At 41.8% G+C, this 23,415-nt stretch overlaps 1 protein-coding gene across 2 annotated transcripts; it reads left to right on the top strand.

Annotated features, from left to right (window-relative positions):
- The first annotated feature begins 1,633 nt into the window (after nt 1–1,633).
- On the top strand, nt 1,634–21,925 carry sncaip (synuclein, alpha interacting protein). 2 transcript variants are annotated; one of them, XM_034692921.1, is made up of 12 exons: nt 1,634–1,912; nt 7,700–7,787; nt 8,719–8,791; nt 8,916–9,499; nt 10,906–11,074; nt 11,157–11,422; nt 11,515–11,694; nt 12,178–12,291; nt 12,610–12,735; nt 13,851–14,020; nt 14,167–14,256; nt 15,080–21,925. In XM_034692921.1, the coding sequence occupies exons 2-12, from the start codon at nt 7,731–7,733 to the stop codon at nt 16,068–16,070; spliced, it is 2,820 nt and encodes a 939-aa protein (XP_034548812.1). In that variant the 5' UTR covers nt 1,634–1,912; nt 7,700–7,730; the 3' UTR covers nt 16,071–21,925. The 2 variants fall into 2 exon arrangements, with proteins under 2 accessions (XP_034548812.1, XP_034548814.1); XM_034692923.1 differs by having other exon boundaries at nt 1,634–1,944; nt 15,080–16,664.
- The last annotated feature ends 1,490 nt before the right edge of the window (nt 21,926–23,415 follow it).

Consider the following 23,415-nt stretch of genomic DNA (forward strand, 5'->3'; position numbering starts at 1 on the left):
TTTAATTTATTTATTTAAATTATTATTATTATTTTATAATACATTTAATATTTTTAAATGTTTTAGTAAAAAGGGGATTTTTAAAATTCGGGAATGAGAATTTAATAAGAGTTATATATTAAATAAAATTAGTGTTTAAATAAAAAATATATATTTACAAATATTAATATGATTTTTTAATCAAAAGTGGGTTGATTTTATTAACATGGAGTGCCTTAAAAATATCTGAATTTTGTCTCACAGGTAGGCCAAACATTTAAAATACTCTATATAAATCAGTAAGTTTGAATGTGTATTTTTAGACTTTTTATGTTGTCTTTTTAAGTATTTTTTTCTTCACCTTGAGGCTGTCATAAAGTTTGAATTCAATTAAATTAACAACCTAAAGGATGCATTTACAGTTTTAAAATAAGGACATTAATTGTAATTTTCAGTGAATAAATCCTGGTTTTTAAATAAATTTAAATATGTCAGAACACACTCATAATTATAATAAATAATCCTCAGAGAGTTCTTCTTCTGTAGTTTTTATTCTGAGGATCACGGACAGATCTAACGGTTCCTCCTCCTCAGTCTGAGCGGCTGCCTCTCAGAGATCATCTATTGAAGAGATGAGTCACTCAGAGGAAAATCCAAGATCAGACACTTCAACTCTACTGTGTTTTATTTATATTAATAAATGATTTAAAGCAGGAGCATATGACTTTAAAGGAATACTTAAGTGCTAAACAAAATATAAATATATAGTTATCTTGTTAAATATTGAAGTCCAAAGCAGCCTGTTATTTATCTCCTGATACTACTGAGCCTACAAAGATCCTTAAAGTAAAACATTTGATCTTGTGCTCACAATTTTATTCTTATTACTATTTAATTTTACTGTGAACACAAGATAGTTAACCTGTGTACACAATGAAATTACATAGTAGAGGTAAGATATGAAGTTGTGCACACAAATAAGATTATTGCCTTGTAGTCAGAGTATTATTAAAGCTCCTGTGAGGAGTTTTTTGTGGTCATGAAATGGACTAACATTAAAAGTGATGCCTCTTAGAGGGTAGGTGTCAGAACAGGTCAAAGAAGAATCCATTTCCTGCAGTAATTATTCTTAATGAGTGACATATTTGCCTGTTAGTTGAGAGTTTTTTTTTTTACATAATTTACACGTGTACAGGATAAAATCAGCAAGATAATAATAATTATAATAATACTTTATTTATACAGCACTTTTCAATACAGGTGACAAAGTGCTTTACAGTGGGCAATAAAAACAAGAAGAAGAAGTGCAAAGCAAAATGAAGCAATGCAAAATAAAATGAAATAAAAACTTTAAAACAAAGACCCTTAAAATCAGAGCTAAAATTAAATACAATCACACAATAAAAGCCTTCCTGTAAAAATGTGTCTTTAGTAATGATATAAAACACGGGACTGACTCTGCAGTATCACTTTGTCCACAGGGGGCGCCAAAGTCGACACAAACAGAAAGTTCCTCACTGGAGCTTTAACTTGTGATAACAATATAACAACCTCAGGATGATGAAGCTAGTTTTCTCATTATGATGGATTAATCAAAACAGATCAGTTTTGTCTTCCTGAGATTTTAATAAGTTAAGATGATGAGCTCGTTATCACAGGAACACATCTTAAATTAAATGTATTGAATTGTCACTTTGGGGCTTCCATACCTTCCTCCATCTCTTCCTCGTTGGTGCTGTGAGATGTGTCCAGAGTGAGCCCTCCTCTCTCCCCCCTCTCTGTGCTGCCCATCTGTCAGAGTCTTTGTGCTTCAGAGACAGAGAGGCGACAGAAGAGAAAAACAGCTGGATCTGAGGATCCTCCAGCTAGCGGCTCGGCTAGCTGTGTCCTCCCCGGAGACAGCGCTCTCTGCCCGGCTGCGGACTCTGACAAGGTACGGGACCGGGGAACCGGAGACAGAACTCGGTAACCGGGCTCACTTTACCTGGGCTTTCTGCCTGACCCCATTTTCCTGCCTGTTAGCCTGTTAGCATATTAGCATGTTAGCCTGTTAGCTTCCACATTAGCCTGTGTGGATGCTCATTAGCCAGCTAGCTTGGTGTTAGCTAATTAGCCTCCTGATTCTGAACTGGATTAAATCAGCTGTAGTGAATAAGAGGAGGATAAACTGACCCCTCTAAGACCTGAACCAGGTTTTTATCTGTTCCAGGTTTCTCTGTATTAGTGGATTGGAGTCTCTAAGCTGTTATTTCTGATCTAACAGCATCAAAGTCTCTGATTTTATAAGAAAATGAAGACTGAGTCACAGATTGTATCTCTCAGATGATGTTTGAGTTCACCTTCAGGAGCTTGAGGGTGTTTTTTTTAACTTAACTGTCATAAAATATATTTATTCTACATGGATATTAAGCAAAATACACTCACCCTTTAATTATAAGGTTAATAATACATATAATAATAACTGCACTTCAAGTTTAAAGAGACTTCATGCTTTCAGTTTGAAGCTGTTTAAAGTAATGATAAATTAAAGATACAGTATGTGACTCTTACTGATTTACATCATGATGTGAAGAATGTAAACAGTCAGTTTATATGAATTGAATTAATTGTTAATGTAGTGGAATGCTTTAATAATTAATAGTTGACACTAATTTAAGTTTTTAATAATGTCAGTAAGTAATAATAGTAATATGCTTATATGACACTACTTTATTATTCCATACGGTGGCGCTGATAAAGGCACTGTTAATGATATTAATAATAATGACATGTATGTGTATAACTCTTATCAATACAGGGTTACAAAGTGCTCCAAAAATGAGAAAAATAGCAAAATAAAATATAAAAGAGAAATGTGAGGAATACAGGAAATAAAACAAGATAAAAGGGTTAAAAACTGGAATAATACAAAGTTATATAGAACTACTTTAACATGGAAATAATGTAAAAAAAAAAAGAAATACAACAATGTTAAAAAAAAATAGAAATTGTTAAAACAATGTTGTTTTATTGTTAAAAATCTAATAATGTTAAAAAAAAATTCAACAATGTTGAAATTGAAATGTTAAAGAAATACATCAATTTAAAAAAATGAAGTAATGCAAAAAATAAATACAACAATGTTTTAAAAAATGAAATAATGTAAAAATTAAAGACAAAATATTAAAGAAATGAAACAATGTTAAAACATTTAACAATTCAAAAAAGAAAAGAAAAAATATTGAAATAAATGAAACAATTTTAAAAAAATTAAATAATCCCAAAATGAAACATTAAAATAAATAAATACAACAATATTAAAAGAAATGAAATAATACAAAAAAATGTAACTATGTAAAACGGCTCAAACCCACAAATGGATTAAAGGAAATAGAACAAAAATGATAAGAAGGTCCTCCATGTGATTCAGTCTGAAAACTAGAAGAAGAACAGTGAATTAGATAAAGTTGTTTTTCTTATTTGATCTTTGATGGAGAGAATCCTTTGAGTGAGTCAGCTCTGAGAGTCTGGACGGATCTCAAACCTACAAACTCCACCGTGAGGTCCGGACTCCAGAAACCTGAACGGCTGCTACTTTTCAGATTCCTATTTTTACCCGGTCCCTCGAACGCCTCCTGACCCTGCAGAGTTCCCTCTCCTCTGTCTGACTCCGGCGGTCTCACCTGACCTCAGACAGAAATGTGATCTGATCTAACTCACACAGAGAGAGTCATCCAATCTCTCTGAAAACTCCCGTCCTCCTTTTCTGACTCTTCTCCAAAAAACTCTCTGATTGTTTTCGTGTCTCGCCCGCCTGGAAGTCTTCGGACTCGTCAGCTGTTCGTGTAAACACAGAAAGCAGACGTCCTCCTCCTCCTCCTCCTCCTCCTCCTCCTCCTCCTCCTCCTCCTCCTCCTCCTCTTCCTCCTCCTCCTCCTCCTCCTCTGATGCAGTCTTATTTTTGATCTCTGCTTTCAGGCCTCAACAGTTGTTATCAAGGATGTTCGGCTCGACTCTTTCTCAAAGCTGCAATCAGAGGTTTTATTTGGACCGGCTCGGCTCCGCGGTCACTCCCACACGCTCTGAGAACAGCTGCTCGTGCACATGAAAGCTGCACAGTTTGCTGCTCTCTGAGCGTGGTGTAGTCATGGAGAGGAAGGTGTTTGTTTCTAAACATGAAGACACCTCTTTGTTTTCTTTATTTAATGAACAGGAAGCAGGAAAATGTTTCCATACAGCCAGAAAACAAACATTAACACCTCTAAACGAAGCAGGAGAGTTATTCTGAACACGCCGGTTAAACACCTCCGTCCCTCAGGGTTAACTCTTCGTGCGCTCTCACTTTTAAACACTTTAAGATTCAGTTACTCAACAGAGCTGGAACCAGTCCAAACTAAGAGAGGAGTTTACTGGAAGAAGATAAGAAGAACATAGCCAGCAGGGCGGTAGTGGTTACAGCTGCAGTTTGAGACAAAGCAGCTTGTTTCATGAGGAGGAAACTGAAGGAGACATTCAAAGGATCCTAATCCAAACTTTACACATCGTTACCGCCTCATATCTGACCGTCTGACCGTCTGACCATCTGACCATCTGACCATCTGATGATCTGACCATCTGACCATGTGACGGTGCAAAGCTTTGCAGCATTTAGCAAGTTACAGTGGCAAGGACAAACTTCCTTTAACAGGCAGAAACCTCCAGCAGGACCAGACTCATGTTAGACACACATCTGCTGAGACCGTGTTGGAGAGAGGGATAGAGGGAGATGAAGAGAGAGAGAGATGATAGTGGGGAGACGGATAGTAGTAGTTGTAGCAGCTGGAGTCTGGACCACGTCCACAGCAGCAGAGATCCAGAGGAACCTACGAGACAAGGGAGCTCAGGGACTCCAGAAAGGTCTAAGAAAAGAGAGAAGAGAGGGAGACCAGAAGAGAGAAAAAGAGGAGAAGAAATGGGGAAGGAAAGGATAGAAGGAAAGGACAGGATGAGGAAAGGAGACATAAAGGATGAAGAAACATGGAAAGAACAAAGAGAGAAAGTAAGGAAGGAAAGAAAGAAAGAAAGAAAGAAAGAAAGAAGGAATGAAAGAGGGAGAGGGAAATAGAGAGAGAGAACGGAAGAAAGAATGAAAGAAAGAAGGACAGCAGGAAAGAAGGAATGAAAGGAAAAAGGAATCAAAGAGAGAAATAAAGAAGGAAGGGATGAAAGCAAAAACAATGGAATGAAATAAAGAAGAAGAAAGGAAAAAGAAAGGAAGAAGGAAAGCAGGAATGAAGGAGTGAAAGGAAAAGGGAATGAAAGAGAGAAAGAAGAAAAGAAACAAAGGAGAGAGAAAAAAAAGGACAGCAGGAAAGAAGGAATTAAAGGAAAAGTGAATGAAAGGAAAGAAAGAAAGAAAGGATGAATAACAGACCCCAAAAAAGGAATCTACGGCAGAGATCCAGAGGAACCTACGAGACAAGGGAGCTCAGGGACTTCAGAAAGGTCTAAGAAAAGAGAGAAGAGAGGGAGACCAGAAGAAAGAAAAAGAGGAGAAGAAATGGGGAAGGAAAGACAGAAGGAAAGGACGGGTGAGGAAATGAGACATAAAGGATGAAGAAACATGGAAAGAATAAAGAGAGAAAGAAAGAAAGAAAGAAAGAAAGGGAAAAAGGAAGACAGAAGAAGAGAGAGAAGTGAAGACAGAGAGAAGGACTGAAAGCAAAAAAGAAAGAAAGAAAGAAGGACAGAAAGTAAGAAAGATGGAGTGAAAGAAATAGATAAATAAGGAAAGGGAGAGATAGAGAGAGAAAGGAAGAAAGAAAGAAGGAATGACAGGGACAAGGAATAAAAGAGAGAAAGAAAAAAGAAAACAAAGGAGAGAGAAAAAAAGGACAGTAGGAAAGAAGGAATTAAAGGAAAGAAAGAAAGAAAGAAAGAAAGAAAGAAAGAAAGAAAGAAAGAAAGAAAGGATGAATAACAGACCCCAAAAAAGGAATCTACAGCAGAGATCCAGAGGAACCTACGAGACAAGGGAGCTCAGGGACTCCAGAAAGGTCTATGGTTAGTAACTTTAATGGGACAGGAAGAGTTAAAGTGAGAGACAGGCAGAGAGAGGAGAGAGAGGGAAAGACAGGATCCCAGTGTGTCAGTCTAAGCCTATAGCAGCATAACTAAGACCTGGTCCAAGCCTGATCCAGCTCTAACTATAAGCTTTATCAAAAAGGAAAGTTTGAAGCCTACTCTTAAAAGTAGAGAGGGTGTCTGCCTCCCGTACCCTGACTGGTAGATGATTCCAAAGGAGAGGGACCTGATAACTGAAGGCTCTACCTCCCATACTACTTTTAGAGATTTTAGTTACTCTGATGCATCCGGCAGCCACCAGAGGGAGCTCTGAATGTTTTGGGAAGGAGCAGGTAAAGGTCAGTGACCTCACTCTCTGTAATGTTCCTCACATTTCTCCGGTGAGTTGGTTCCTCAGCTTCAGTTTGTGCGCCGCCTGCGTCTTTAAATCTCAGCGCTCCCTGAGAGTCACGCTGCTCTCTGATTAGTCCTGGTAATCCTGCTGTTTGTTTCCTTTGATCAGAGAAGCTCAGGAGCTTTGTGGAGTTGACACTTTGGGCTTTACTCCGTTTGAAACCTCCGGTATTACCGAGGATTTGATGTTCTTCTAACGACACATTTCACAGCGACCCTTCGAGCGCCGCACGGTGACGTACTGCTCCTTTAAAAACGGACGTCAGAGGAGTCGATCTCACAGCTTCTCTTTGTCACACAAAGAAACACGTTACAGCGTTTTTCAACTCGACTGTTCTCAGCTTCCTGCAGACACTTCCTGTGATTTATTCCTGCTGATCAAATCAGAGCAGAACCCTGCAGTGTTTGTCTTCATCATATTCATGGATCTGATGCGGCAGAAAAAGGACAAATGAAGGTTTTTATGGACTAAAGTTTCAGATTTTAACTAAGTGATTGCAGAGACAGATTCTTTTAAAGAATGGAAACTTCAAACAGCTGTAGAAAGAAAGATTTCAATGATTGAAATTCAAATATTAAATTAATTAACAATAATATTAATAAATAATTATAATATACAATATTTTATATTTACACAATTCTAATTATTTTAGAGATTTAAAGCTTCAAACAGATGTAGAAAGATTTAAATGAATTAAATAAGAATACTACAAATAATGATACATATTGAATTAACAATAATAATAACACTAATAATACAATAATAATGATTTATATTTATATTACATTTATATTAAATTATATTATTTTCTATAAAGAAAGATTTAAATAAATAAATAAAAATATTAAATTAATTCATTATATAATTAATACAAAATAAATAATGATACATATTAGATTAATAATAATGATAATAGTAAATTAAAATTATTTATATTTTTATAAAATTTATATTAAATTATTAAATACATTTGTTTAGATTAAAAACGTTAAAAAAGCAGAATAAAGAAAGATTTAAATGAATTGAAATATCAAATATCAATATGTAATAATAAATAATACTAAATATTAAATAAATAATAAAAAAATAATTATTATTTATATTTAATTATTAAATTATTTTCTTTTAAAGGCACCTTCCTGCAACAACTCTGCAGCTGTATTAACAGATATAATGTTAACATTTACTGGAATATTTTCCACATCTTTGTTTTTTTTTTTAATGAACATTGCAGACATTTGCAGTTTGTGACTAACCTCCTGGTTTGTGTGTTTGTCTGTGCAGCTGGTCGTGCAGCTGATGATGTGGTGTGAAGATGGAAGCTCCTGAATACCTGGACCTGGATGAGATCGACTTCTCCGATGATACAGCGGTCAGTGAAAAACAATCACGCTAACGTCTTCTCACTGAATATCCAGAGAGGGAGCGACACATAACTCTATACTTTAAACAAACAGCTGGTCTGGATTCTCAGTGAGGGCCTTAAACCACACAGAGAGTCATGTTTTTTAATACTACATGCTTTAAAACATTACAACCGTTGTTGTTTTTTGTTAGCAGAGCACTGAAAGTCATTTTCTTTTAAACAAAAGTTGCTGCAAAATAATGAGAGAGAGAATAATGAAGGTAAAGAAGAGAAAATATGTGAAAAAGAAACGTACTTCCTGACTGTTTAATGTTTGTTACGCTCTTAAAAACAACCAAAGAGCCAGGTTTGTTTGATTCCTGCATGCTGTGTGTCTCTGCTCAGCCCTCCATCACAACCACTACATCACTAGCTCTCCTCATTCACAGGTCGACAAATACTGACGCCTTTTAGTCTCTTTGGTGTCTCATAAAGATGGACACTCTATGTTTATGTCTGAAAGCAGAGGAGAAGGGCAGCGATGTCCCCTGCTCATCGTGTCTTTATGAGTCCCAAAAACAGATGCCTGTAAAATGTATAAAATACGAATATCTGAAAAACTCAAACATCACAAAATCAACCATCTTTGGTGCTCAGGTGTTCGTTTGTCATCTCTGTGGTGTCGATATCTTCTGATTATTACTGAGTTTGTATCAAAGTTCAAAATCCTGATACCTCTATGAGAGAAACACAACAAGTCAAAACTTCTGTAGATAAACTTTGTGCATGATTTAAAGAGACTGCACAGCTCCTCAAACTGCCTCACGTTACAATCTGTGAGTAATTACAGCAACATAGCTGCTACTGCAATTAATACCTATAAATAACTGCTGTACACAGCTGCTGTTTAAACTCCTCTGACATCTGCAGCTCTCTGTTTCTGTCTCTCTTCATGCAGTATTCTGTGACGTCTTTAAAAAGCATCCCTGAGTTATCCAGGAGGAGCGATGGCCAGGCGGAGGAGAGACCAGGTAACCATGGAGTCAGAAGTCCCGTCTACTGAATCTGTGTTTTTATACTTTACGTCTGAACATCATCTCCCCCGTCCTCTCCTCCTCTCCTCTCTTCCTCTCCTCTCTTCCTCTCCTCCGTCAGCTCCAGCCATCAACTGGAGTCGAGGCGTTTCCTCCCACAGCGGCGGGGGCATCAAACCCACGGGTCTCGCTGAGGTCCACAGTAAGTTCAGACCGGTGAAGAGAGTCTCTCCTCTCAAACACCAACCAGAAACCACAGACTCAGACTCTGATGGTAAAGTCCAGAGTCAGGGTCTGGGACTGGGGGAGCAGGGCGAGAGCAGCAAGGATGACCCCGGCTCTGATAAGCAGACTCACGCCTCCTCTGATGCTCCGGGAGGGAAGCCGAAAAGCCTGGGTGGTGGCGGCGGCGGTGGAGGCAGCAGCGGCGGCAGTGGAGGTGGCGTTGGAGGGAACAACCCGCAGGCTCTCTTTGGAGAGCTGGAGCACTACGATCTGGACATGGATGAGATTCTGGATGTGCCTTATATCAAGTCCAGCCAGCAGATGTCCACGCTGCCTCGCGTCCCCCACGACAAGCGCTCTGTGACGGGAAGCAACCTGGGAGGAGGAACCCTGGAGAGGACCAGAGGAGGGACACTGAAGAGCTCGTCTTTAACCCACAACGAGCCTCTGAGTCTGGGCAGCAGCAGCTCACAGACGCAGGTATGCATGGTTCAGACGTTTAGACACATTACTGATTACATTTTAATACATCTGTCTGTGAATGGTTTTTGAAAAAAATAGAAAGAAAAAATTTGACGAAGATAGAAATTTGACAAAAAAAATTGGAAAAATAAAAAATTAAAAAAAATTTTGGAAAAAAAAAAAATGAAAAAAAAATCTTGGAAAAAAAAATTTTTGACAAAAAAATTTTTTGACAAAAAAAAAAATGGAAGAATAAAAACTACAAAAAAACTTGGAAAAAAAAATTTTAACAAAAAAAAAAATTGACAAAAAAAAATGTTGACAAAAAAAACACGGCTTTAAAATCCTTTTGAACTCAAAAAGCTGTGATCGCAGAGATCGGCCGGTGTTTTGGTTTAAACAGCGACCGTGTTAACTGGAGACTCTCAGCCGCATGCATCCCTCATAAACGTCTTTAGACCATCATTAAATATCTGATGAGGATATTTTGAAATCTTAATAAAAACTAAACTAGTTTGCATTCCCAGGAACTCCCTCTGTGTTTCAACAGCTGTGTAAACTCCACAAACACTGACACGTTCAGCTGAAGGTCTCCAGTTTACAGGGTCACTTTTAAAACCGGAACACCGGGAGGAGAGACGCATTCACGGTGGGCTGAGAGAAGACTACTGTTACAAGCTGCTAAATCAAGAGAATCACAGCTTCTTCTTTTGAAAAGTACACACACATACAAAAAAGATAGAACAAATAAAAACTAATGAAAGAAAGAGAAATCAAGAGAATCACAGATGGAAAAAACAATGACTGTGAATGGTTTTAAGATAAATTTGACAAAAAAAAAATTCAAAAAAAAAAAATTTGACAAAAGATTTGAAAAAGAAAATTGACCAAACAATTTTGAAAAAAATTTTGACAAAAAATGTTTTGCCCCCAAAATTTTTTTTTTTTTTTTTATTTTTTTTATTTTGAAAAATTAAAATTTTGAAGAAAAAATTTGGCAAAAACAAAATGAAAAAAAAAAAATGGACATAAAAGTTGACCCGGAGAATCACAGCTTCTTCTTTTGAAAAGTACACACACATACAAAAAAGATAGAACAAATAAAAACTAATGAAAGAAAGAGAAGTCAAGAGAATCACAGATGTGTGTGATGTTATTGTGGACGGAGTGAGGAATAAAAACACTGAGGTTAATCTACCAATCAGACACGTTCAGCATGGCAGGCCCCGCCCCCTGAAAGTCCCGGGACCTTTGAAAAGTACTACCCCCCTAGCAGGGGCTTTTTAGGGGGGAGATTATCTACCCCTGAACTAAACTTAGACCTTTAACTCTTCCTCATTCCAGTGTGATGCTTACTTTGTGAGTTATGGTCCAGTTTATATAAACTAAGATGGTAACACATGCTGTGATCTTGTGTCCTGCAGTATTGCGTCCTCTCCCCGGTGAAGTGGTCCGACTTAAGGAAATCCAAGTCCATGGATCCAGACCTCCACCACCTGCACCGCTCCCCTGCAGGAGGAGGCTACCAGTCCGACCTGCTCCCCTCTGGACTCCTCAGCTGCTCCTCGTCTCTGTCGTCTTTCTCTGATGCAGGTACAAAGAAAACCTTCAGCTGCTTTAGACCTCTGTGATAACTCTGTGAATGTGTGACGCCATGTTTGAAAATGACTTCCAGACAAGCTGCTGTCCGCACGAGTCTACCCAGACTCTCAGAGCCAGAGGACTGGCGGGGAGTCCTCAGGAGGTCCAGGGATGATGTTCCCTCTGCCCAGCATGAACAGGCAGGATGCTTCCAAAACCTGGACTCCTGGATCAGGAGGTGGAGGGAGCAGCGGGGGGCCGAGGGGGTTTGGAGGAGGAGGAGGAGGGGAGGTGGACGAGGAGACGAAGAAGAACCAGAACATCATCAACATCGTCAGAGAGGGGCAGATCTCCCTGCTGGTGAGTGGAGCGTCATCCTTTATTTGCTCTATCCTTCTTCTTCCTCTGTATCTCACCTCCTCCTCCTCCTCTTCCTCCTCTTCCTCCTGCAGCCTCACCTGGCGGCTGATAACCTGGAGCTGATCAGAGACGAAGACGGGAACAACCTGCTGCACATCTCGGCCTGTCAGGGTCACGCGGACTGTCTGCAGCACCTCACCTCTCTGATGGGGGAGGACAGCCTCAACGAGCGCAACAACCAGCAGCTCACCCCCGCCGGCCTGGGAGTCAAGGTCAGTACATGTGTGTGTCAGCAGGCTTCTGATTGGCTGTTGGCAGCTGGTCAGTGAGGTCAGAATCAGAGGAAAAGTGAACGCTGTAAATACTGAACAGTCCTGTTTTGTCGGCCTCGCCTCGCCGTGGAAACGAGTGTCTTGATTGGCTGCCAGACAGGAAGTGTGTTTATCTTGAGACAAGCTGGCCGCCGAGTCCTGATTGGCTCTTATCAGCGAGCTGCATGTTTACTCACTCAGATTAATGGAGCAGCAGATTTCCAGCCACCTGGACATGTGTGTGTGCGTGTGCATATGTGTGTGTGTGTGTGTGTGTGTATGCACATATGTGTGTGAGTCGTGAGGTTATACATCTGTGCACATGTTGGAACAAAATGCACGTCTCCAAACATGATGCAGAGATTTTAACGTTGTGCAGAAAATGAATGTCAGTTAAATTAATGTGTGTGTGTGTGTGTGTGTGTGTGTGTGTGTGTGTTGCAGAACGGTCACCTGGAGTGTGTGAGGTGGATGGTGAGTGAGACGGAGGCCATCGCAGAGCTGAGCTGCACCAGAGAGCATCCCAGTCTGATCCACTATGCCGGGCGCTATGGACAGGTAACACACACAGACACACACACACACACACACACACACACGCACACGCACACATTGAAACACACACTTCTGCTCTTTTAAACTCACCTGGATCCTAACTTCCAGGACTCTCTGCTCCTAAGCGATTAAAGATGTTTCTGGATCGGGGCGTTTGCAGAAGTCTTGATCTCTAGGGGATCTTAAACCTCACTGATGATGTGACGCACATCAAGCTACTATCCTGTTTCACTCTCATGCTGTGTGTGTTAGTGTGTGGAGTAATCCTGGATCAGCAAAGGTTAAAACTCTCTCTGTCTCTCTCTGTCTGTCTCTCTGCAGGAGAAGGTCTTGCTGTGGTTGCTTCAGTTCATGCAGGAACAGGCGATCTCTCTGGACGAGGTGGACCAGAACGGGAACACAGCGGTCCACGTAGCGGCTCAGTACGGACACCTTACATGCATACAGGTATGTGAAGCATTTTTAGAGGATGTTTCTCTCTTGTTTGCAGTTTTTCTATTTTTCTACCTTTATGATTTGTTTGTATCTCATCAAATAAGAAAAAAGTTTGAAGTGTATCAAGGATGTTAAAAAAAGCCAGAATTCTTGATTTCCACACCTTAATTTTCCTTGATAAAATGAAGAGCACAATGCTGCTTTTTACAAATGCCATCCCTTTTTGTAAGGGTTATGTTATTGAGGTTATTCAATCTTTATTTATAATGCGCCAAATCCCAACAAACCTTCTCCTCAGACTCTTTCTAAACAGGGCCAGTCTAGACCGTACTCTATGTTCTATTATTAACAAAGACCGGATCAGATCCAGTCCCATCTTCCAGACAGGACTCAGTCTGATCTCATCTTAATCCACCATGAGCAGAGCACTTTGCAGCATTTAGCAAGTTACAGTGGCAAGGACAAACTTCCTTTAACAGGCAGAAACCTCCAGCAGGACCAGACTCATGTTAGACACACATCTGCTGAGACCTACCGGGTTGGAGTTGTTTTAAATGAGTTCCATTAAATGATATGACCGGTGGACAAAATAATATAATCAATACAAAGACGACACCCCGTCACAGTCCATGGTCTTTATCTTTTACCAACATTCATTGTAACATTTAGCCTATAGGAGGCACGTCTGTATCAGTGCATGCTCACTTCTTCTTCCTTGTAATGTCTTGGATAAATCAGAGTGCAAAATTTTAGTAAAGGAGTAAAGGAGCTACATAAAGGAACATCCTCTCAGGAACTTTGGACTACTCTACATTCCCATAAGCTGTGATCTAGGTAGGATATAGAACCCTCCTCTCTCTGTCCGTTCTTTAATTCATCATAAAGTATATTTTCCAGCCTTTAGCTCCTTTCCCTTCAGTCATAGCAGAGTGTTTTTGTATTCCTGTAAAGTAGTGTACTCGGCTGTAAGAAGGGCGGATGTTATCAGTCTTGTCTGCTTCCTGTCGGCGAGCCAGGCCGGCAATCAAAGCCCTGATAGTCACTGATATGTGTCGGATAAAGACTCCGCTGAGCCAAGTTTCAGCACTTTGAGGAGAGAGCTAACGGTCTCCCTCTCTGTGTTTCAGACTCTGGTGGAGTACGGCTCCAACGTCACCGTCCAGAACCAGCAGGGGGAGCGGCCTTCCCAGAGTGCCGAGCGGCAGGGACACACCACCTGCGCTCGATACCTGGTCGTCGTGGAAACCTGCATGTCGTTGGCCTCGCAGGTCGTCAAACTCACCAAACAGCTCAACGAGTAAGTTCCCCTTCCCGCTGGAGCTGCACATGCTCAGAGTGTAGGTGTTGCATCCTCTGAAGACGGTTCAGGGATGAGGGGAGGAACCGGTCTTCGCTCAGACCTGCAGGATGTTGACCCTGTTTGTGTCTTTGTTCGTCGTGCAGGCAAGCTGCAGACAGGATGGTGCTGCAGAAGCAGCTGCAGAGGATGATGGAGCCCAGCAAGGCGGAGGGAACACCGTCCAGATCCCCAAGGTAACACACACTCCAGTCATGTTAGTGAGTTTGAGATGCAGATATTTGAACATCTTGTGAAGCTTGAAGACGAGCTATCACCTGAATAAAGAAGTCAGTGTTTCAGACATTGACTGCAGAGATATTCCAGAGTGTCAGTGCAGGAAAGCAGGACGGTCAGCGTTAGTCAAAGTATTATGGTCCTCAGAGAAGGTCTCCCTCTCTGCTCTGAGCCGCGGTGCAGTGAGGAAGTTATCTCAGTGTTTTCAGCAGTTTAAAGATGAGAGACGAGAATTTCACCTCCTGAAGCAGCTGTCAGGGTTTCCCTCACTCAAGACTTTAAAATGTGCCATTATCCCATGTGCTCAAGTGTTCCAGACTGAGAGAACAGCCGTGTATCTGAGCTGTTTGTAGTCTCTCTCTGCAGGGATCCTTTCTGTAACGCTGTCAGACTCTTAGAACAACAATCTGAGTCCATCAGAGACACAAACAAGAACCTTTACTACATTTACTCTGATGGGAACATGTGCACAGAGAGAAGTCTGCAGCCTGCTTCATGTGTGCAAGCTGAAGAAATCTAGGGGAGCGATTCCTAAACTCTTCTACCTTTAAACCTTTTTGTAAACAAGACCCAAAAGTATGTCATAAAACAGGATGTGGGTTTTAAACACCAGAAGGATCCTTTATTTATTCTGATCCAGTGTGAAGCAGCAGAATCAGACACAGTATCTGCATAAGAGAGAAGCAGCAGTGAGAGTGTATTAAACATTAAATCAATCACACACTCTCTAAAATAGTGAGAGCAAAGTTAAAGATGATTCCTGTCTCCCTCTCTGGACTCCAGCTCCCATCAGCCCCCGGTGGAGGCGTGGCCTGAGATGTTGTTGACAGCAGAGGGGACTCCCGGTGAAGGTCATTGGATGGTTCGTCAGGCCGGGGCGGGTCCAGACTCGGTGCTGCGACAGCTGCTGGGGAAGGACATGCCGGACTCGCTGTGTCCCAGGGAGAGGCCGCCTCCTGCGGGCAGCCTCAGCAGGGACGGCGCCTGCGCCCCCGGGGCCTCTGGAGCCCGCAGGCCGGGGCTGGTGGAGAGGAGGGAGCTGAAACTGGCCAGACTCAAACAGATCATGCAGCGCTCTCTGAGCGAGTCAGACACAGACGGTTACCCACCAGAGGAAGGTAAAACTCAAGGAGCCTCGAACGCCCCGCGGCCCGATCGCCCGTCTCACCTGCCGATCGCGGAGGAGGAGCTTGCGTCCAACCACGGGAACCTGATGAAGCAGCACCTCCCTTCCTCTGCGTCCGCCGCCACAGCTGAGAAGAAGATTGCGTTTACTCTCAGCGGGTCAAAGTCAGTGGACAGCATCGGTTACAACCCCTCCCCGACCTCCAGCGACCCCGAGGCCGCAGACGCCAAAACGGCGGACGCTTCCTCCGAGCTCCACGACGCCAACGGTCAGAAAGTCGCCACGAGTCCCAAGAGCGCCCTGAAGTCGCCATCGTCTCGCAGGAAGACTTCTCAGAACCTGAAACTGAGGGTCACCTTCGACGAGCAGGTGCACAAGAGCTCCAATCAGGAGGCAGAGCAGACCAAAGTGCATCATGGGAAGGAGAGGACTTCAGCAGGAAGCTCTGAGAGCAAGCGCTCGTTCGGGGCGTTTCGCTCCATCATGGAGACGCTGAGCGGGAATACAAATCACAACAACAACAGCGGGGCTCAGTCCGGCGCCGCCGTGAAACCGCCCGCCTGTCAGAACTCACCCGGCAGGAAGTCAGAGAGTAAAGGCAGCCCGGGGGGCGGAGCTAAAGGCAAGAGCAGAACCAGTAACGTTTAAGCAACAAAGCAAAGCGACCAACCGGTGCCTGCTGAGGCCAGAGAGCACAAAACCGACCGGCAGAGACGAAGAGGGAGACGAGGAGGCAGAGAACATGAGGAAGGTTGATGATTAGTTTCAGATTTTAGCACTTCTTAGTTTCATGGTAGCCGTGAAATCTCGGTCCAAAATGTCCTTAAATCCACATTAAAGAAAGTCTAAAATGCAAATAAATACAGGATAAGATAAACATAGCTGAGGCACAAACTCCACCACGAGTGACCTGGCTCCAGGATCAAAACCCGGCTTTGTAAGGACCCCCTTCTGCATTTTTTAAAACTACTCCACATCAGCATTATTAGAAGCATCATTATCTAAGACAAATAGATGGACAGCACTTATAAGTGGGTTAATTTAACCCTGAAAACAATGAGTAACAATATCATGACAGGGAATGAAACCATACAAACTTAGTCAGGGGTTCAGTTAATGATAGCAACAGAACCTCACGACCTGATTATCCAAAGGTTTGCACGAATAATGCACCCGCCAAACTCATGCAAGACTTCTTAAAAACAGAAGACAGGAATGGTTAAATAAAGTTAATTGGCTCCACTTTAATTCAATTTAACGTCATTGCAAAAACAACTCTTCTTCACAAACCTTGAAGCTAACATCCTCATTCAGTTTGATCGAGCTGCTCTTGCTGGTCCACTCCAGAGAGGAAGTGTTATAGATGGTGGAAGCTGTATTTCCTGTGCCATGAATTCACCTAAAAACACAGAGAACAGATCTGAGGTCTGTCAGGATGAGAGCGCACACATGTAAAAATCAAAGAGTTAATTTGAATATTTTCTCCTTTTAAAAGTACAATGTTTCATCGTTTTTACGGTGCCTGGTTGTAATACAGTGTTCCCACCAGACGGTGGCGATAGAGCGCCTTAAAGCTGTTTTGCAGTAACAGAAGAAGAAGAATGCAAACTGCATTAATTAGCAGAAGAAGAAGAAAACATGCACTATAGTCTATTTTCTCTGTTTCTGAGTCTCACACTACGACACACAGATTTCCAGAGACTGAGTGTGTCTCTGAAACGTGTGATTATTAGAACAATCATGGAATAGATGCCAAAGATTATCAGATAGTATTTTGGCTTGAAATGCCGATCACTCGCAGAGAGTGGAGATGCTAACAGCTCGTCTCCTCACTCAGACGCAAAACAAGAGCAGACTGCACGGAGCTCTGACTCTTTATGGCAAGGCAAGGCAAGGCAGCTTTATTTGTATAGAGCATTTCATACATGAGGGCAACTCAATGTGCTTTACATTAAAACATTAAAAGCATTGGAAACATTCAGACAGGCATAAAAAAACATAATTAAAATGACAAATATGATAAAACAGAAAAGAAAAGGAACATTAGAAATACTTCAAATGCAAATCTTAATTTTATTTTTAACATGAGCTAAAATGAGCTAACATAGGAAGGCAGTGGCAAATAAAAACAGACTCAGTCTTTTATTTAAAGGGGACATATCACGCTTTTTTCATCAACATATATTGGTCTAAGAGGTCCCCAAAACATGTCTTTAAAGTTTATGCTCAAAAAAACACTTTGAAATCAGATTCTGGTCTGCCTGAAAAGTCCTCTTCTTCATTCCTCATCAGAACACTCTGTTTTCCCTCTGACCACGCCCCCTCCGGAAGTGGATGTGCCTCGGCTCTCCAGCACGTTGATCTAATGTTTACATGTTGGCTGAATATACACGGCTGCTCAGAGACCCGCGTTACTTCAACCCTCTGAATCTGATCCTGACGGAGAGGCGCCTGCTGCAGGACCTTTCTGAACCATTGGTCACAGATTTAGTGTTTCTTGTTGTTTTATTTATCAGTATGTAGACGTGTGTCTTGGTACACAGCTACGAACATGTAGCTATGTGGCTATGCTAACTAGCGCTAGCACTTATCCATGATAAATAAAAATCATCCACTAGATCTTCAAATCTGCAGACGTGGGGAGTAAAACCGACCTCTGCCAGAAAGGCAGCAGGACCTTTTATGAAGGATTGGTCACAGATTTAGTGTTTCTTGTCGTTTTATTTGTCAGTATGTCGACGTGTGTCTTGGTATACAGCTACAGCTACAGCTATGAACATGTAGCTATGTGGCTATGCTAATTAGCGCTAGCACTTATCCATGACAAATAAAAATCATCCACTAGATCTTCAAATCTGCAGACGTGGGGAGTCAAAGCGACCTTTGTGTTTATTAAGACAGCCTACAACTAGCATGCCTCCCTCCTAAGCTCCTTGTTAGCACACATGTGTGCAGGGAATGAAAAACGGAGGAGGGGTTGAGTTGTATTTTATACAGTCTATGGGCTGAACAAGCTCCGAGCTCTGACTTCCTGTTACAGACCGGATATTGTTGTTACGTAACAAAAACACGGAAGTCTGAAACGGCTGGTTTCAGCACACATTTACAGAAAGGTGGAGAAATCAGAACAGGGGCAGAATGGATTTTTTTCATTCTCGGGGGGTTTGTAGACATGCCAGGGAAACATATTTCAGGTAGAGAACCATTAAAAAGTCAATTTTGCATGATATGTCACCTTTAAAAGAGGTGAGAGTTGGAGCGGACCTGCAGCTTTTAACGGCGTGTTTCAGCCTGAATATCTGAAGCTTTGTGAATCAGACTTTGAGGTAGAGCAGACAGTGATGGGAACTGATGCTTCATTAATGTTTCTACACATATGATAGTAATGAAGGGATAAAATCAAGAGCGTGACGGTCAGCTGAAGCTGTTCCTGCTGCAGGAGTTTTATACGTCCACCAAGTGAAAAACCACAGCGAGGGAAAAGTTGACTGTGCTCTAATTTTAGCATTTTATTTGGATGGAGTCAGATCAGCTGATTACAAGAAGCTCAGTAAACAAGCTGTTTATTTATTTACTGTTCATTGCAGAGAGAGTGAGACTCCTTTTCCACAGAGAGGCGTCATAAAGTTTGACTCATCATCCCTTCTTCACGTTAAAATCAAACGTACCGGGGCGCTGGTGGTCTAGCGGTCTAAGCGCCCCACATACAGAGGCTATAGTCCTTGTCGCAGGGGTTGCTGGTTCGATTCCCGGCCGGTCAACCATTTCCTGCATGTCGTCCCCCACTCTCTGCTCCCCACATTTCCTGTCTCTCTTCAGCTGTCCTCTCAAATAAAGGCAAAAGGCCAAAAATATAACTTAAAAAAAAACCAAACGTACCTTTAAAAACACGTCCAGGTTAACTTTAGCACTTAGGACAACACCTCTAATCTGAGTCACAATGTTCCTCATGTTCTCAGCCTCACACGTCTCAAACGTCTCAAACGTCTGACTCACTGGTGTAGTCGAGTTAAAGGACTGAAGGATGCAGACAGGACTCGTCTCAGCAGCTGTTTCTGTAAGTCACTCCAACATGAAGTAAGACGATGTTTGATGATAGGAAGTCTGAGGATTAATCACGATGCAGAAACCTCACACTACAAAAACACCTTTATATTTAATCTCATTTAGTTCCATTACAAACATCACCATGTCTCTGGATGAAGGTCAAATGTTCCTGTTTGTGTCTGTTTCTGTGTAAAAGAAGAAATGTTAGTATTTATGTTTTATGCACACACTTATTTTAAAAACGTGGTTACAATCACGCACGTGGTCAACGTGCACCAGCACAACTTTCAAACACTTTTAAAACCACTGTCTGTGTAGAGGTATTTAATTCTTTGATATTATATTTCACACCTTAGTATGTCTTTGTTATCTATGCAGTATTTGTTGGCATGAAGGTGAGGTGTGTTCGAGGCAGGAGGTTTAAAGGATGCACCTTCTGAAGGGGCGGTCCCACAGGCCGGTTACACGAACGTTAGGACGAACAAGTACCGTCAAATCTGGAGTATGAGTCACACCGGGTCAAGACTTCTGTCACCATCAGCAATGTGCAGTTTCTGTGCAGATGTGCAGCTCCTTCTAGAAACATCTGTTAACGCCACCATGCAAGCTTCTCATACGGTCGTTAAGCTCAGTCAGATCCACAGCCAGAGACGATTTGCAGACTCACACTAACTCCCCCTGGTGGTCACTTGTTGAATTACACTAAATAATGTTTTCTTTGACTTGATGAGGGAGAAATAAGTCAAAAATGGGCACCATGGGCACCATGGGCGCAGATTTGGCCTGATGGCTAAATTGTGCGCCCATGGGTTCGATTCCAGCCTGCAACCCTTTTCCCACATGTCACTCCCCCACTCTCTCCCTGTTTCCAGCTCCATCCACCATCCTCCCCTCTCTAATAAAGCTGCAAAAAGCCCCAAATATATAATTTTAATAAGAAAAAATGGCACCATAACATTGGACTTCCACCAGGACCTCCAGACAGCTGGAGTCATGTGACCGAGGTTTTCCCCCTTAGTAATCCCTGAATCAAGGATTCTCCTCCTCCTCCTCTCCTCATCCATGTTGTCTTTCTGGTCCTCTGAAAACCTCTGACCTGTTGACTCCAGGCCTGGGAACAGCTTATAGGACCAACCTGATTCTTAGAGGTTTTTCATATGTTGTTAAAAACTGTAAAAGATGCATGCATGCAAACAGTCACTTCCTTACTGTCCTACCATTCCTGAGTTGAATATTAAATGAGTGCTCCCCAAAATAACCTTTATACTGTACATGCTGCAGAGCAGTTCCTGGTATTGCATGGTGATAACTCTTTAATGAGCATCAGCCAGAGTAACACCTGGACTTCCACTTAATCAGAGCAGGACCTCCGGACAGCTGGAGTCATGTGACCGAGGTTTCCCCTTCTGTAATCCCTGAATCAAGGATTCTCCTCCTCCTCCTCCTCTCCTCATCTGGTCCTCTGAAAACCTCTGACCTGTTGACTCCAGGCCTGGCTCCGCTCATCATGACTTTGGTTTGTTGTTGTAGTTAAGTGAAATACGATCTGGTGATAACACAGAGTGTTTTATTCTGAAAATTAACCGGATGTTTTCATTTTATTTTGGTGAAACCTGACTTCCTGTCCCGCTCCATCTGCTCTGTTGAGATTGATGCGTCGTGCTCCGGGATCCGGCACAAATAGAAGTCTTGTGGATCTGATCGGGCGGATCCAGTGGAAGTTAACACATTGACTAGAATAGAAAGTATCAGATCTGGTGCTGAGACGGACCAGAAAGTATTAAAAGTGCTTCTCATACTCCAGATTTTACGGTCATTCTAGAGTCTAGATTATTTCTAATCTGTCTGAAGCTTGAAACATTAAGAGCAAGAGTTTAATCTGACGCTCTAATCCAGAGATTGAATTTCAAACTGCCAAGTAACTTTATATTGTTGTGGCTACTTGTTCACTTTCGTCCAAATGTCAACAGGCTGAAGTGAATCCACATGTAGCAGATCCAAGCCTGTCACAGTTTCCTTGTTCTTTAATCTGTGGCCGTTCACTCGTCTTCTTGTTACGATGATGTTTTATAACTTGACCACTCTGAAGGTTTACACTCTCCCTGTTAGAAAGTCTCAAAGTGTGTCTGAGGCAGTGGAGTCTCCGGCCTGTGGGTCGACCCCGTCCATGAGATTGTTTCTGAAGCAGTATTTTTTATTTGAAGTGTCTTCATGGTAACCACTCCGTCGTGATGAGAGAAAGGATCTTCAGACTCTCGTTGTGTTCTGAATGAACTCTCGTGTCGCTGCAGTCGTCTCTGATGTTTACTCTCGATGCAAACAGAAAAAAAAAAACTTTGATGCAATATCGTTTGAATGTTCAGATCTGTGTTTGTTTTTTTTACTAACCAGCGTGTGCAGAGACAGACGGCTGCTCTGCTGTTTGAAGAAAAACTGAAATAAACTTTTGAGCAGAATCACGATTCTTTCTTTTTAATCTGGAGATGTTTGCAAAGAAAATAATCTGTGCATTGTGTTGTGCTGTAGTTAACCTCTTTGATTCAACCTCAGCTCTGTGCTGATTCTCTCTCCTTAATATCGCTCTGTCAGCTTTAGTGATGTGGTCGCCCGCTAACATCAGACTGGTTAGCTTCTCCTGTAGCTTAGCTCTTCCTTACTTCTTCCTGATATTTGAATCCAGTTTGACACAAAGTGCAGATAACTTTTAGCAGTGGTGTTATTTTCCATCAGGAGGAAGCATGAAGACACTGCAGCAGCTCAACTACGGTGTGCTGGAAGGGACAAAAAAGCACTTGATTGAAACAAAGTAACACGTTCATTTTGGCCGTTATTGCATTACAGTTAAAAGTTAACCCTTGCAGCCTGAACTCATCGCCTTCTCTTGCTAAATCTTGGCGGCGAGGCCCCTTTGGAACCTTAAAGAGTATTATTATTCTTTCATCTTTCTTTCTATCTAGTCTGCACATAATCCCATATTTGCATGCCTCAACGTGGCCATACAATTCTTGATATATGCTCCATAGGGCCCCCTAAATTTTTCAAAAACCCCTCCCCATATAGTCTTTTTTTTGTGCTGCATGCACAAAATTGCATATGCATATTTATGGTATCAGGACCTACAAAAACTCCTCTTGCACCCTCATCCTAAACCCAACAGGAAGAGCAGCACCTAGCTTTGAATGTGAAAAATGAAGGTCATGTTGATTGTGTATCTTACTGCAGCACACAGGCAGCTGCAACAGGTGTGCAGGGATGCTTTCATCGCTGCATGAGGCTTTAATTTTAAATTTGATTTTCACTTTGTTGAAATATCCAACAAATCAGAGGTCGCCGTGATGAGAAAAAATGTCAAAAATGCAAAATGTAAACGTGTGAAAATGAAGAATTTGATGTAATTTCCATGTTTGTTCATACTTCCTTTAAAGTTATATTTTTTGGGCTTTTTGCCTTTATTTGATAGGATAGTGAAGAGAGACAGGAAATATGGGGAGCAGAGAGGGGGGAAGACATGCAGGAAATGGTCGACCAGCCGGGAATCGAACCGGCAACCCCTGCGACGAGGACTATAGCCTCTATATGTGGGGCGCTTAGACCGCTAGGCCACCAGCACCCCGTTCATACTTCCTTTAAACGGCATTAAACCGAAGACAATAAGGAGTTAACTTAAACTGAGACGTCATATTTTTGAAGCGCCGTTGCCATTTTGTTTTTGGGACCTCACTTGGCAATATTTGGACCACAGAGCAGATCCTTAATTCAACTCTAAATGCAATGACTAGATGTTTTTGGTCATCTTTTTGCAGACTTCTATCAAACTTGACTTCACATTGCAGACATTAGAGCTCCCCCTACTGGCCATCAGAGGAAATGCAGGTTTAAAACTAAAGCACATCAGTTCTTAAATCAGAGGTTGTATAAACTTAACAACTTAAACATCTGATAAAGT

Source organism: Notolabrus celidotus, chromosome 9 (genome assembly GCF_009762535.1).
Source record: "Notolabrus celidotus isolate fNotCel1 chromosome 9, fNotCel1.pri, whole genome shotgun sequence".
Classification (NCBI taxonomy): Eukaryota; Metazoa; Chordata; class Actinopteri; order Labriformes; family Labridae; genus Notolabrus; species Notolabrus celidotus.